The sequence below is a fragment of the Rattus norvegicus genome, chromosome 5 (genome assembly GCF_036323735.1).
Source record: "Rattus norvegicus strain BN/NHsdMcwi chromosome 5, GRCr8, whole genome shotgun sequence".
In the NCBI taxonomy this organism is placed as follows: Eukaryota; Metazoa; Chordata; class Mammalia; order Rodentia; family Muridae; genus Rattus; species Rattus norvegicus.
Window position 1 is genome coordinate 114,543,983 of NC_086023.1, and position 16,666 is coordinate 114,560,648.

Here is a 16,666-nt window from a genome sequence, read left to right on the forward strand (position 1 = left end):
TGTTTTACTAAATGAATGTTTATTTCTTTTATATTCAAGAAACATTAAGAGGTCTATAAAAAAGGTTTAAAGAAAAACAAAATATGTAACCACTATTTAACAGGCTCAAATGAGATTATGTTTTTGTTAAGCTGTATAAATAAAAGTTATAAAAAAAGATAGTGACAAAAAACAAAAGTATTTACAATTTGCCACTCTTACATTCTGAAGAGTTTTAAGACCACATCCATCCATTTTTCAAAGATACCCACTGTGCTTTTCAAAATATAACATAAATTGTACTTAAAATTGCATGCTAGATTAGATGTATTAACAAGCCAAGTATTGTAATGGCACCAGAATGATTTAAATTTTACCATTTAATTTTGATATAAAAAATTAAATCTCAATTCAATACAAATGAAGCATGAGTACATAAATGAACCAGCAACATAAAGCTTAAAGTTCGGGTACACACAGGAATTTGGAATTTAATGCTTAGTAAGGTACACATCTTCTATTTACATTTCCTCACTCCCTCCTGATATTTATTCTATAGGTTCTTTCCTGTATTAAACACTCAGAGTCTTCTTCCTCCTAGTGGACAAAATTTTGTCCTTCTTAGATTGCTACATGGCATTAAGTCAGCAAACCCCATGGTTCCACAATGTCAATGTTGAGAACATTACTCACCATTTTAAACAAAGTCTTTATAAAAAGCATTTCTTCCATAATCAAAATGAAAGAACTAGAGCTGGGAATGTAATCCACAGTGAGTGGACCTTCCCCAACATGCACCCGGGTTTGGTCCCTAGTACCAGAAAAAACAAAACAAAACAAAAACCAAAAGGTACACACATACACATACCAACCTAAGTACGATTCTTAAGAAAGGGGAGTGGTGGCTTTAATCCTAGTACTCAAGAGGCAGAGGCAAACTGGTTTCTGGGTTCAAGGCCAACCTGGTCTACAAAGCGAGTGCCAGAACAGCTACGGCTGCTCAGAGAAACCTTGTCTTGAGAAACCAAAAAAGAATTAACAGCTTTGTCACAGACATAATGAATTGCTCAATAAAAGGATGTTTCCTCCTTTGTTTTAGTTGCTAGGATATTCAGAAACAAACCTGTGGCTTCCTAGGAAGTTGCACCACCGGCAAGTGCTTTGTGTAGACTGCATGGAGTACTCTTGCCTTTATGTTCATTTTTCCCCTCCTACTTTAGTTTATTCCATTCTTTCTAAAACAGAAGCATAGTAACCACTTTTCAAAAGAAAGCTGATTTGAGAATTAGACAGCAATGTAAATAATGTAATATCTGGGCCAGTCTAGGGACTAAAAGTCCTAATTTCACATGACAGGTTTTTTTACTTTAAAGTGTGGTAAGTGTTGCTTGCACAATTGCCTAGTAAAAGTAAAAAAAATTCTAAATATTCTCTTTGAAGTAATGAAGATGATCAGTAAGTACATAATCATATCAAAACTGAAATGAAAAAAATGATATTACTTCAATTAGTAAAGAATAAAAATGATCTAACATGTCAATAAGGACTACAAATAATCAGATATCAAAACTAGAAAAAAAATGAAGTTACCTCATATAGTGAAAGAAACTCCTAAATAGTAATCATTTAAGGCCTCAGTTGTTGGAATTGATATGTAATAAAACAGCTTACCAATTTGCTTTCTTCTGTAAAAATTGAACAAAGAAAGGTGATACTTTCTATTTACAAGTGGCTCAAGAAAGTATTGTATATTTATCAATTTATAATTTATAACAAACAAAATTATTTTTCAAGTAAATCCTAAAAGAAGACCTTGAAATGTATCAGTGCTATTGAAAGAATACAGCAGTAAAAGTGGAGAAGCTAATGTACAAAAGAGAACAGTCAAATGGACAAGGTATCATATCGAAACAGAAACAGGTCATACAACCTCTGTGTTCTCCTGAGTGGTTAAGGTGAGGAAGAAAATGCTGTTGTAATTGTGCTGTTATTGATTATAGTTTTAATGTTTCTACATCCTTGAAAATCTACTCCATTACACAGGAAAACCTCACAACCATCAGTGCAAAAACTTTATTTATAATTTGTATCTCCTCAACACAACTTTATAATATCTGAACTTAATCCAGTTTTCTTTTCTTTCTTTCTTTCTTTTTAAATATCTACAATCAGTCATGTAAAATGTGGGGAAAAAAACAAAACAAAAAAAACCAAACCCCTCAGCTTCCTTTCCCCACTGCTACAGCAAATTTAAGATAAGTCTACAGCATTCACTTACTTTAGCTGGCTCTGATACAGAAGCATACTTTTTTATTTGAGAATCAACACCTAAAGATTTGGCTAATTGTATAGCATTTGAATCATCACTGATAAGTGTCCCAAGAGCCACAAGGAGTCTAAATGTGGCTTCTAGGTCTTGTACAACTTCCAAGATTGTGCTAATCACTGACAAGCATTGGGCTTTCCCTTCAATGTTATGGTCTTTATGGAAACAAACAGAATAGTTCAAGGTCAGTGTAGCCAGAGCAATATGAATGTTCTTATTGCTCCCGGATTTCAGTTCTATTGCATGTGACATCAATGACTCCCTCTGGGACATCATGAGCTTTTGTCCTGCCTGACTAACAAAGCAATTGCAAAAAGTCCTAAGAGCAAGCAGCTGGTTTGCTGGCTTTCCTTTAGGGTTCAGAAGGTTGATAAGGTGGCTGCTGAACTGGTCTCCTTCTTTTTCATTGCAGAAATTCTCATTCACACTGGGATGCTTAATTGATAGCCGAAGAATGTCAAGTGCGGGAAAGACAATGTCTGTTAAAAAGAAGTATTTATTAATGTGTATGAAAAATCTAGAAAATTCCTTATAGCTACTATTCGAATTGACTTTATTTTCCCACTACAAAACGATCATTTTAAGAATATATAAAAAATGTTATTTTTATATTTGCATAGTGTTGAGATTTGCTCTGTTGCTATGTATTGGAATGCTAAATACGGCCCTCAAGATCTGGTTGTCCCCAATGAGGAGATCCTCATGTTCACCAAGTGATGCTTTGAATCCAGCTCCTTAATTTAAAGCTATTTGTTGAATAAAGGTGCCTAGAGCCAATAGTTGGGCAGAAGACAGGTATGTGGGGCTTCAGATGCCGGGCTCAGAGTCTGAGGCAGAGACCACGAGGAAGGAAGAGGAGAAGAAGGATAAAGACGTCACATGGTAGGAAGATCATGAAGCATGGCTATAAGGGCTGGCCAATTGGAGTAGGAGAGACCCAAGAGGAACATGGCAAGTTATATCTCAGGGCTATGGACAGGAAGTAGATAAAAGTAGTATAGGGGTTTGATATCTGCCCTAGTGCTTTAAGGTTTACTATTAATATAAAGGTTATGTGTCTTTTATTTGTGAATTAAATGATCTAAAGTGGGATAGAAACTCCCAAATAATATTTACCACAACACGGACTAGATTTATTGCTATATAAACCTGAGGCAAGTCTCTACATTGTCAAATAGTCTGACACAGCTAAACCATCAATAATGAATTGAATGAATGCTGCAAGTACTTAGTTTTAAATATTTGATAACTAGGCTACAGAATTAAAGGAAAAGTTATTTGGAAAAGAATTTCACTTAACAAATGCTGAAAGGATCCTCATAGGTTGGTAGAGCTTTGTAACTGACAGCCACATAGATGTCACCTGAACAATTATTGAACAGTCCTACTTGAGTCTAAGAAAATGTGACATTACATGCTCCATAATACAAAGACAAAAGGCACCATCATGTATAAAAGATTTTCACACAAAGCAGAATAAAACAACCCTAGTACACTAAAGTCTTATTGTCACACAAGGGAGATAAAGATAGGGAACACAATAAGCAGTCAGTTAAATCTCTCATGTGGTTATTTTGTAGGAAAGAAAAGCAACCTTTTTATCCTAATAATTAGTGTCATGAAAAATAAATCACAGGCTCTAGAGATTCAGAGAACTAGCCACTCTCACAGGGGACTGAGGCCAACTTCCAGGCCCTACATGGTGGCTCTCAACCATTCTAACCGGAGCATCTGAGGACCTTTTGCCTTCTTCTGACCTCTACGTTCATCAAGCCCTCATGTGGTGCACATACATACTAGCAGCCAAAACAGCCAGACACAAAAAACAGGCCAGAGGGTCTGAAAGGGACCAGACACTATGACAGAGTTCACAAGCTGCTCTGTATACAGGATCATTGTAGTACAGGCTGATCCCAAACCCTAAAATCTCAAATCTCAAATGTTTTAGCATTAGGTATTAAATTTGAAAATCTAAAATCAATCAGTAAGGTCAAGAAAAATATTTTTTTTAAAGATTTTATTTATTTTATAAAGTGAGTACCCTATCACTCTCTTCAGACACACCAGAAGAGGGAATCAGATTGTACTGCAGATGGTTGTGAGCCACCATGTGGTTGCTGGGAATTGAACTCAGGATCTCTGGAAGAGCAGTCGGTGCTCTTAACCGCTGAGCCACCTTTCACAGTCCCAAAATATTTTAAACATTGAGAAACTCCACATCCTAAAACATTCCTGGTTCTTAAGTTTCAGTTAAAAAATACCAAACATACATCATAGGTTATGATCAAAGCCAAGACAATGAACTGTAGTGATGCGGTAAAGCCTTTCTGTGCAAGCGTCTATAACCTCCATGAGAAATCCCCATGCTAACTTCTATTTAATGGGGAAGCGTCAGTACTTTGGCAGAAATAAGCCTTCTTAGTTAGTATGGAGGACTAATTCTTTACCTTCAGGCCAGTTGATGGCTTTCCACAGAACCTGAAGCTGCTGGGCCGTCGGCTTTTCTGAAGCATTACCACAAATCAGGGACAGTATCTTTTCCAGAAGTACCAAGTCATCTTCAGTTAGCTTCTTCTCTTCAGGTGCACTTCCATTAAGTTCCTTCAGTTTTCCTAGAAACCAAAACCAAAATTTCAAAATTCCCTAACCGAACTTAGACAACATTTTTCAGGAAAACTCTGTACAACAAAATTCTTCTTGGCAATTATCAAAGACCATAAAATGAAGTCTATGAGTACTGAATTGTAAAGAATGGTGATCACATTGGTTTTGACTTTATCCCGCTATCCCAGACGCTCAGGTACTACTCTGGAGCCATTTTGTCTTCCAAAGCAATAGTGAGTTATGTATATTTAAGTGTACGTCATCTCCTTTCTTCCCCAATTCACAATAACTTAAAACCCTTCTCTATTATTTTTGTGTATGGTGTGTGTGCGCACATGTGCATGTGCGTGTGTGTGCAGGCACACATGAGCCATGGTTTGCAGACAATCGTAAGGCATCGATTCTCTCCTTTCACCACATAGATTCCAGATACCAAGCTCAGGTCATGAGGTTTGCACTTTAACTTGCTGAGCCTCCAGTCCCGACTTACAAACCTTTTAACAAATGGACTTTGGACCGATTTCCCTTGTATTTGGTATCATCATTTTTAAAACTCACAAGTTACCAGAAACAGCATTTAAGGAATGTAAGAAACAAGAAGTCTCTTAGATTTGTAGTAGAGTTAACAAATGCCTAACTGTGCATATTTTTTAGTTCAGAGTATTACGGCCTACCAATGCCCCTGGTGCCAATACAAAGAGTAATGAAGAATATCTGCCTCACACCTATCTCTGGGTACAGCTTCATGTCAACTGTCACCGTCAGCTTTGTGGCCAAGAGATAAGGTAATTTACTGTCACAGATCTTCCCTTTTCAGTTCAAGCTGAGAAGAACTAAAAGAAAAGCAATCAAAGCAAACAGTACAGTTTCTCTCTCACCATCGCTGCTCCCAAGCCCCTTTCTCCTAGTCTCAATATACAACTAAGCTAGCCTTAAGGAGCTACTTGAACTTCTCCTGCTTTATCCTCCTAAATGCTAAGAATACCTTGAATACCTATTTTTATCATCACTTTAAAAGCTTTAGATCTCCATACACAAAAGTGCAGGGCTCACAATACACTTGACTCTGTGACAGGCATGGAGGTCAGAGGTCATGCAGTTCACTGTCTTTCCTCCATGTAGGTCCCAAATACTGAACTCTGGCCCTCAGGCGTGTCAGCACTGCCTCTATCTATAGGACACTAATTTTTTTCTTCTAAATTGAAAACATACTTTTAAAATAATATATTCTTTTTTTTTCTTTTTTTCTTTTTTTCCGGAGCTGGGGACCGAACCCAGGGCCTTGGCTCTACCACTGAGCTAAATCCCCAACCCCCAAAATAATATATTCTGATTTTGGTTTCTCCTCCCCCAACTCTCAGATCCTCCCTCCTTCTCCACCCATCCCAAACCATACAATTCAGTATCAATAATAATAACAACAACAATGATATGATACAACTAGATAAAAGAAAAACAAACAGAAAAGAGGCAAAATAACAGTTCAAGAAACATTTAGAAACAAAGATGACACATTCACAAATACAAACATATAAAAACACAAATCCAAGATTCATGATATATCTAAAAAAAAATTAAGGTTAAAGAAAAAAAGCACTGAAAAAGCTTTCACAGGTAAGGTCTGCAAAGCGGTGTGGTCACATATAATGCCTGTAATCCTTATACTCAGGAAGCTAAGGCAGAAAGATCAGGAGTCAGGGGTGAGCCTGTGATACACAGTGAAAACCTGCTTGAAAAAAAAAATTATGACCTTTATGTTTTTAAATGCTTTATTCATTCATTGTCACCCCCCAAAAAAAAACCACCACCACCACCACCACCACCACCACCACCACCACCACCACCACCACCACCACCATCAAAAACTCAAACAACCCCAAACAACCAATCAACCAAACCAAAAAGTAAGAGCTTGAGGATAAGACTTTCATTTTTTATTAAAGATAAATAGTAAGATTTATCTTATATTTGTACAAAGCTTCTTAGAATCCATTAAGGCCGATCATTAGACTACAGTCAACACAGCTGGATAATAATACCGTACAAAGGCTGGAGATATGGTGCAATGGTTAAGAGCACTGGCTGTTTTCTATAGGTCCTGGGGTCAATTTCTAGCACCCACACGGCAGCTCACAACTATCTGTAACCCCATTTTCAAGGGACCCAACACCCTTACGTGGCTATACATGGAGACAAAACACCAATACAAAATAAATTTAAAAATAAACATAAACAAATAGCTCACCAGAAATCTCTGTTTAGGTAGCCAAATCCTGGCATGTCAGGTGGAGGAAGATTTAAGTCTTGAGAGCATCTCTAAAGGTCATTGAATACTCAAGAAAAAACATTAATATAGACTTACCTAATATTTGTGTAGGGTTTGCTTGGTCGAAGGTAAGAGCTTCTTTTTTGGGGAAATAAATATTCACTGTTTTAGACGCAGCTGATCGGTAGGCACTATTTCCTATTTACAGAGACCATGAAATCATAAGGCACACTTACAAGTAAGAGTCTAAGTGTAGGACTACATTCTCAATTACTGAGACACCTACGCAAGGCAAGAAATAACATAACAAGCCACCTCCAAACTGCTCTATGTGCTTGCATTTACTGGTGTAAAAATTTCTGGCTCAGGAAATGGAAGAAGATTTAGAAAAGGGCCTTTTCATCTCATATTTCCTAATCTGGCTCTTAATATTCAACCTACAATATTCTGGCTAAAGAATACAATTATGTACCTTCATTCTTACCTTAATATTACACTAACTCGTTTCTCATGTCTTCCATAGCTTATGCCAAATGATACAGTATCATCATTTTCTTTGTAAATTATCCATATTAACTTAAACTCACATTATCTGATAGCTAACAAAATGGTTGAAAATAGCCAAGTGTGACGGTGCACACCTTTAGTCCCCACACTCACGAGGCAGAGGCTGCCAAAGTGCTGTAAGGTCTACATTTCTCTGGTCTGCATAGCTAGTTAGAGAACAGCCAGGCTCCAAAGAGAGATCCCGGGACTAAGAAATCGATATTTCAGTAATATTTAGTGGAATAATATGATTTCAAATTAAAATTCCTTTAATTAGAATTGTCTTTTGTTGCTACATATGCTTGTGCACACTTTTAGTACCAGCACTTCAAAGACACAGGGCAATAAAAAGAGACCATTTCTCAAATTAACAGAAACAAAACCGAAATTCTCTTGTGTAGCACCAGAGACCAAAGTCAAAGCAGTGTTCATGAAGCCAAGAACTCAACAACTGGGCAAAGGTCTGAGAAGGTTCAATGCGATTTACAAAATGTAAAAGAAAAATTTTAAGTAGCTACCTGTAAATGGATCAACTCCAGCCATGGTGGTATCCATCCCTGCAGACCCTGGCATATAACGACCAGCACCTACAAAGCAGTAATAGCCCTAATGAACAAACATAGGCACATAAAGACTAACCATTGTCTCCGTATCCTAACGATGTCACCACTGGTCACACTTCAAAACAGCACAGAAGGAAAATGCCTACAATGCGCTGCTTATTAGGAAGGTCCACTACATGTTCGCCAAAAAGTAACTCCTGGGGCTAGAGAGGTGTGGCTTAATGGTTAAAAGTACTGGATTTTCTTCCGGGGGACCTGGGTTTTTAATAAGATGGCTTATTGACAGCACCCACATGGTGACTCACAGCCTTCTCTAACTCTAGCCCCAAGGGATCTGCTACTCTCTGGCTGGTACTGCATGCACACAGTGCATAGACATACATGCATGCAAGCAAAACGCACATGCAAATAATTTAAAATTTTTACAAAATAATACTTCTCAAGTGACAAAATAAACATTAGGTACCTTCTACATCATAATTATAGTACTTTAGTGAATTATAAAACCTAAGTAGATTGAAGGGAAAAAATGGCCTCTGGGATAATAGATGAATTCCTTATTCTAAGGAAAAAGAACGGGACTAGCTGCTAGCACATAAGTCAATCACAAAGACTTAAGCAAGTGTCTGGGATGCCCTGACAACAGCCTGGTCACATCTCAGGTTGTACTTTTGACAGTGTTACTAAGACAGAGGATGAAAAGCAAATGTAGAGTGTCAATAGAATTTTGTGATGTTCAGAGCCCTCTGCAAACCTGAGGGAAGAAGGAAAATGAAAACTTCCTAAGTTTACATATAATTTAGATGGCTCAAGTAAAGCATCACAGACAGAAAAGACAAAGAAAAACCCAACAAAAATGTGCATAATATAATGAGAATGACAGAGTAAATGGATTTGTTGATTTTAAGTGTATGCCAACAGAAGACTAAGCATGAGTAGAGACTCAGTAAGACTTGAAGTACCATTATAACTCCCAATTTAAAAAAGGGCTGTTGACTAACTTGTCCAAAGCCCACACTGTCTATATGAGTTCTGTACCCATCCAATTAACATAATCCAATCCCACTCTAAAATCACCTCTTTATACAAATAGGAAATCTTGCCAACAACAATGAAAACCATTCTACAGCACACCACTGCCTAACATTATTTAATAGGGAACGTTTGGTGAGGAATCATGGCATAAGCCCCCATTATAGTCAGTCAAAATTGCTGGGGGTAGAGGACTGGAATAAGCGATTTAAACAAGCTCCCCGATCATTCTAATAAACATTAAAAGTTTGACTGCTACATAAATTAATAAGGAAAAGAATTAAGGACCTTAAATTGTGAGTCACATCACAGTAAGGTTGAAAGAACAGCAGCAATACTAGATATAAATACTGACAGCCTAAATGTCCTCCTGATATTTTGAAAAGAAAACAAACAAACTTTATATGCATCATGCCACTTCATTTTCATATCTTTACATGGTAGGATGTCGCCATTTGTTGTTCTTGTTTTGTTTCTTAAAGCAGGCAGGTTTTCTCTGATGCTTAGTTTGTCCTTAACCTCCCGAGTGCTAGGAAATCTATACTGTCAGACAATTTAGTAATCTACTTTCTCTAAGAATGGAGTTCAGTATCTTAATTCTCTGATATGTAGTAGGCTACTTGGTATGTCTTCATGCTTGTTGCATCTCTGAGTCACTGACACCCTGCCCAAGAAGGTATCTCCTGGTAATGATGCACCCAGAAGTTCTCCTGATTTTTCTTAGTAAGTGTTTAAGCTTGGTATATTTATTCCATTTTAGGAAAAGAGAAAAAAAAGGCCAGAAAAATAATTATGGAATTCTACTGGGCTAAGTTTCAGGACATGACTGCTCTTAAAACTACTGGTAAAGAGAAAGACATCATTTAAATACTCTTCAGATCTTCATTACCACTTTAAATCAAATCATGTACTCAAAATTTTCTTAACAGACACTATACTGCCAAAACGTCTAGATTGAGATCTAGCTGTCAGTGTACAAGCATTTGCATTTGTGTCGTCACATTATTCATGACACCGACCTACAGTTGTCGGGAAACAATCTATGGCTAAAACTGGTCATGGGTTTTCATTTCCCTAGTTCACAGTACTGAGTCTGGATGGCCATTGGATTCCCTTAAAGATCACGAATCTCCTCCAAACTGGATATATTGTCCATAAACTCTACCTCAAAATCCAACACCAGTATAGAAGGATAAACTAATGCATTTGAATGAGTACTTCTTCAGCAGCATTAAAGTTCAGCTCTGGCAGTGTTTTTCCAGTAGTGCTGACTCAACTGAGGCTTGCTTATCTCAGAAAGTAAATGTACTCTGAAAACCAGCATGGACACTTTAAGGACTTCAGAAGGCTATTAATAACTCAACTAGGAACTAATCCTGGATAGCTGGGCAGAATGCCTCCTTAGTCACCCCGTGCTTAGTCAAACTGTGTGAGCAAACCTCCTGACTGACTGCTCCATCCATGAAGGATTAACATGGCTCCCCTGTCCACAACCTAAGGTAGTGTATTACCAATAATAACAGTAGGACAGTCTATTACCTAACTTCACAGATGAGTTAAGTAACTTGCCAACTTCTCAAAGCAAGACTATGGTAGAGCTAGAGTTTGAACTATGCTCAACTTACATTAACCTTTTATTTCTAACTCTTTCCAGCTACTCTGATCTCCAGGTAGGAAGAACCACCACAGAAAACAATGTTTCTGGTAATTCCCTACTTAAAATTAGGAGAAAAATCTATACATTGTAGGAAAAAGGCAAAAATTAGAAAAGAAAGATCTATCAAAGTTGAAAATAGTAAGGCAATTAACCATTATTAGATCATACCTCCAAAATGTAAAGCCACATATATGCTATATATAAATGTCATGTCAATGCTCTATGAACCACGATTATGTTAATGAAAGCTGCATCGCACCTGTGAAAGGATCTGCTGTCTGCACTGTGTTGGAAGGCCCTGAAGTTCCTGGAACATAGCGACCACCACCTGTGCATGCAAAACAATGGAAAAGCTCAAGGACATGGAAACAAACTTGCACTCGCACAGTGCTTATGCTAAACGAATCCGAGCCTGGACAACAGAGCAAAAGCAAAGCCATCACATGACAGAAATTAGTGAAATGTCTTAGTGCTGCACAAAAACTAAAATTTCAGTGGTTTTCCAAGTATAGTTCCTTTTTAATTTTATGTGTATGACATTTGCAAAGGAAATATTAATTTTCCCCAATGGAATCTGTCTAGAGATATTAACCATACTTCAGGGCAGATTCTGTGCCCAGCAGTAAATGGTCAACACTAAACAAAATCAACTGCATTGTTTTGTTGACTTTTTGCCCTTTTTTGGAGGGTGGTGGTGATTATTGTTGTATATTGTGGTTTGTATTTTTGTGAGGTTTTGTTTTTTGTTTGTCTATTTATATTCTAAAGCCACAGAGAAAGAAAGGGTATGGAGTTATGTGAGTAGGGAGGCAGGGAGGATTTGGGTAGAGTGGCAGGAAGGGAAAAACCTGTTCAGAATATATTGTATAAAATTTTTATATATATATATATGGTTTTTCCCCTTACATTTATGTCTGTGCATGTGTGTGCCTAGGGTCCTCTGAGGCCAGAGGAGAGCATCAGATTTCCTAAAACTGAAGTTACAAACAGTTCTGAGCTGTCATATGGATGCTGGGACCAGAACCTGTGTGTTCCAGTAAGTGCTCTTAACCACTGAACTGTCTTTTCCAGTTCCTAAGTGTAGTGTAGTATCTTAACTAATGCCTTTTTGAATTCTTAGCCCCAGCACATAAATGCGGAAATAACTGAAATCAACATAACAAAGTTGCAGGTGGTTTCTGACTCAACAATATACATACGTAATTCCTATCTTTGTCCCTGTACAGATTTACTAGGATTCCTGTGGTTGCTGCTGCATGAAAACCATAGGCATTAAATGTTAATCTTTTAGGGAAAGCCCTGGGTTCCTTACCTCACAAATCAAATGTGCTAAGATTCTAGCCAGGAACATTAACTGTAACCTCTGATGCTACTACTTGATGGACAGAAGAAAAAAATGCTATAAGGAAATATGTATAAAATGTGGTATGGGAAGTGTTTTTTAAGTAACTTTGGAGGAAATAACTGCACATGCACACACACATGTCCTTTATAAAGTTAGAGTCTTAGAAGATCAAAACAAGCCAAGTATTTTGTTAATTTTCTAGGCATAGTCAGGTACTTAGTGTTTACAGTATTCAATATATTTATTGTTTTGCCCTGTACTCTGAAACACCAAAAAAAATGTTCAGGCACTAACCATGCAATCTCCCCTACTACTTCTCTTTGTGCTAAATGCAAGTACTTGGAGGGTTAAGTTATTTATACTAATAAATTATTTTGAAAATTTTAATTATGATAATATATAGGTGAGATTAGTTCAACTATGCAAATAGGCAATGTAACCGTACCTTAGGAGAGAAGAAAATGAGAAGATATGCAATATTAGTGAGGAAAAAGGGGCCAGATCTGTCTTAGCTAGGGTTTTACTGCTGTGAACAGACACTATGACCAAGGCAACTCTTATAAGGACAACATTTAACTGGGGCTGGCTTATAGGTTCAAAGGTTCATCAATCCATTATTACTAAGAGGCAGGCATGGTGCAGGCAGAGCTGAGAGTTCTACATCTTCATCGGAAGGCTGCTAGTGGAAGACTGACTTCCAAGCAGCTAGGATGATGGTCTTGCCCACAGTGACAAACCTATTCCAACAAGGCCACACCTCCAAATACTACCAGTCCCTAGACCAAGCATATTCAAAACCATGACATTTAGTATAGAATTTGAAAGAGTAGGGGAACATGAATTTTTATTAAAAAACAAAACAAAAAAAAAAAAAACAAACAAAAAAAACCAAAAAACTAAACACACAGGAAAAACAAGGGTAAGAAATAAGAACAGAAGACTGAGAAAGGAATGTACAAGGCCCTCCCTAACTTACATCTCAACTCTAACACATTTAGTGACACATATACACACATCCCCAAAAACGAAGACCTTAACTCTAAGTATCTATTTTAAAATTTTAGAGGAAGCCTTGTCCAAAGAGGAGACAAGACAATCTGTTTCTTCAGTACCTCAATGTACTTATAGTAATACTCCTTGGATTATAATTTCGATTCCTAATCCCATTGATGATATTTTTGTTATAGATAACATGTTAAATTACAGGCAATGGAATACAAATCATTTGTTCACACTCTGTCCTAGAGTTGATGTACGTCTAATTTAACCTCATATAAAAACATTAATTTGTTTACCATTGTGGTGGTTTGAAATAGAGTAGCGCCCATAGGTTCATATATTTGAATACTCGGTCCCCAGCTTCTGGAATTGTTTGGGAAGAATTAGGAAGTATGGCCTTGTTGGAGGTGTGTGTCAGTAGGGGCAGGCTTTGAGCTTTCAGAAAGTCCAGCAAACCCCAGGTTATATCTTAAGATGTGATCTACCAACTACTGCTCCAACGCCATGCCTACTGCTCCAACACCATGCCATGCCATGCCTGCCTGTCTGCCTGTCACCATGTCTGCCCACCATGATGGTCGTGGAATTTAACCATGAAACTGTAAGCCCCAAAGAGACACTTTCTTTTATAAGTTGCCTTAGTCCCAGCATCTTATCACAGCAATAGGAAAGTAACAAAGACAACCATGATACACATTCTTTACAAAACAGCACTGGTGAGATGGCTCAGAGAGCACCTTGCTAGCAAGCCTAGTAACCCATGTTTGGTCCTCAGGAACTACATGGTGGGAGAGAAGCAAGAAGCAACCCCTGAAAGTTTTCTTCTGACCTCCACATGTCGTACGCATGTCCATAAAAATGAACAAAATAAAATATGAAAACTCCACTGATTTAATTATTGGGAGGTTATTTTAGATTTATTTCTTTTTATTCTAAGTGTATGAGTGTTTGCCTCAATGTATGTATGTGTATTTCATGTGTGTCCTAAACCTATGGACATCAGAATACTTGTAGATATCAGAAGAGAGCACTGAATCACTGGAACTGTAGTTACAGAGGGTAGTAAGCCACTGTGTGGGTACTGGGAACACAAGCTGGGCACGCTGCAATAACAATCACTAGCCATCTGTCTACCCCCCGCACACATACAAATTTATTGTTAGTTATGTATATAGCTGTATGTAATGATGATATGTACATGTGTACTGCGCCTGCAGAGTTCAAAAGAGGGTATTAAAATTCTTTAGAACTGGAGTTATAGGCAGTTGTGATGCCTGATGAAGGTGCTGGGAACCAAACTCAAGTCCTCTGCAAGAGCAGTAAACATTCCTAACCACTTACCCATCTTCCTAGCCCCACAAAGCTATATTTCTGTGATGGTTTGCATATGCTTGGCCCACGGAGTGCCACTATTAGAAGGTGGCCTTGTTGGAGGAAGTGTGTCACTGTGGGATGAGCTTGGAGACCCTCCTCCTAGCTCCTTCTAGGATGCTGAGTCTGTTCCTGGCTTCCTTCGGGTGAAGATGTAGAACTCAGCTCCTCCTGCACCATGCCTGCCTGGATGCTGCCATGCTTCCCTCCATGATGACAATGGACTGAACCTCTCAACCTGTAAGCCGGCCCCAATTAAATATTGCCCTTTATAAAACTTACACTGGTCATGGTGTCTGTTCACAGCAATAAGATCCTAATGAAGACAACTTCAAAAGATAGCAATTTAATTTTTTAATTTTATGTGTATGGGTGTTTTGTCTGAAAGTATGTATATCTGTATACTATGTGCATGCTGGTGCCCAAGGAGGTTAGAAGAAGGCATCAGGCTCCCTGGCACTGGATAGCACAGCAGATGGTTGCAAGCCACCATGTAGGTGCCAGAATTAAACCCAGGTTCTCTGGAAGAATAGTCAGTGCTCTTAACCACTGAGCCATCTCTCTGGACAGAAAGTAATTTTATAATTGTTTCTTTAAAATATAAACGGTGTATACATTGAGAATCAGAATATGAAGTAAAACTCTGCCTATTCTAGTTTTTATTTAAAAATATAACATAACCACTAGAAAATGAGAAAAATTAGCAAGGACTAGGTTATAGCATTGGTGAAAATCTCCACTAAAACAAATACCACACACACACAATCCCCAATCCTAATTTTAATACATAAGACTTAATACAAGTCCAAACCTACCTGTAAATGGGTCTGAAAAACTGGTATTTCCAAGTCCCAGTGTTTGACCTTTTGTGTTATCAATAATAAATTTAGCCACCTGATCCAAAAACATGGGATTCAAATCATTTTTCTGCAAGAAGTTGTATGCAACCAGCCAGGGGTCGTCACTGACATTATATGGTAATTTATATGATGGTCCGCCTTCATTCACATCGATGGAGAAAACATAATCAAATTCCTGTCATGGAAACAGAAAATAAAAGACAATTGACCTGTTATGTATGTCTTCAACATATCCAAACACAGATGCTATTTTTTTTTTATTTAACCATTTAGATTTAAAACCTTTCTCTAAAATGCAATGATAAAGGCTTGGGGGGGGGAGGGGCAGATAAGGAACCAAAGTGTGCATATGCTGGAGAATTAGTGTTTCGTTACAAGTGAAGCAGGTAACAGTTGAGGTGGGAATAGACCATAACTACTTATTAATACTAGGTCCAAACAATGGTTCCCAAATGCTTGATCTCACGGTTAAAATTATCAGCTGTTAGGGTGCCCCACTAACCAAGACACACTGGCATTATAAGGACAGTCCTGTAGTGTCCCCATGTCTTCCCGAGTTTAGCAGAGACAGGCATTAAGCATGAAATGGAAGAAACTCTCAATCCAAAATGGCTGGAAGCAGTTTTGTATGGGAAATTCTAAAAGATGGTAATGGCTAATTTGTCACATATAGCTTCCTCTACACAGAAAGATTATATATAGATATATATAATACTTTAATTATATATGGTATATATTTTAAATCTATTTTTAGACAAAAAGTAATTTTCTTACAACTTATTTTTATATGTCAAAATACCAAAGAAAATTTTATTAGCAGAGAAAACTTCTAATTTTCTGTATAGCATAAAATAATTAGAAAGCAAAAGTAGACATACTTTCCCTTCATATAAAACTTTTCCAGATGTTTGCTGATTAGCACCAGATGAGCCAACAACATCACCAATTTTTATCCACCTGCCATCACTAACACTCCATTGATAGGCTTCAACTCTCTCTCCATCTCTGATTAGACGAGTCTGTCCTTCTCTAGTACCTTAAAACAAACATTTTGAGAGTTAAAGGTTGCCTAGTAGAGTAAAATGCAAAAACACTTAGACACATTTTAACATGCTTTT

The 16,666-nt window shown here is 37.5% G+C and overlaps 1 protein-coding gene across 2 annotated transcripts in view; it reads right to left on the reverse strand.

Moving 5' to 3' along the window:
- Positions 1–344: 344 nt before the first annotated feature.
- Positions 345–16,666, reverse strand: part of Plaa (phospholipase A2, activating protein) — a 31,697-nt gene continuing 15,375 nt past the window's right edge. The window contains exons 8-14 of one of the 2 annotated variants that reach the window (NM_053866.3): positions 16,427–16,584; positions 15,504–15,723; positions 11,233–11,301; positions 8,240–8,308; positions 7,272–7,373; positions 4,753–4,917; positions 2,026–2,784 (exon numbers count right to left, since the gene is read on the reverse strand). In NM_053866.3, the coding sequence (NP_446318.3) occupies positions 2,219–2,784; positions 4,753–4,917; positions 7,272–7,373; positions 8,240–8,308; positions 11,233–11,301; positions 15,504–15,723; positions 16,427–16,584 (1,349 nt within the window). In that variant the 3' untranslated portion in view covers positions 2,026–2,218. Of the gene's footprint in view, positions 2,785–4,752; positions 4,918–7,271; positions 7,374–8,239; positions 8,309–11,232; positions 11,302–15,503; positions 15,724–16,426; positions 16,585–16,666 lie in introns of both variants that reach the window. The other variant, XM_039109151.2, reaches the window with a different exon arrangement.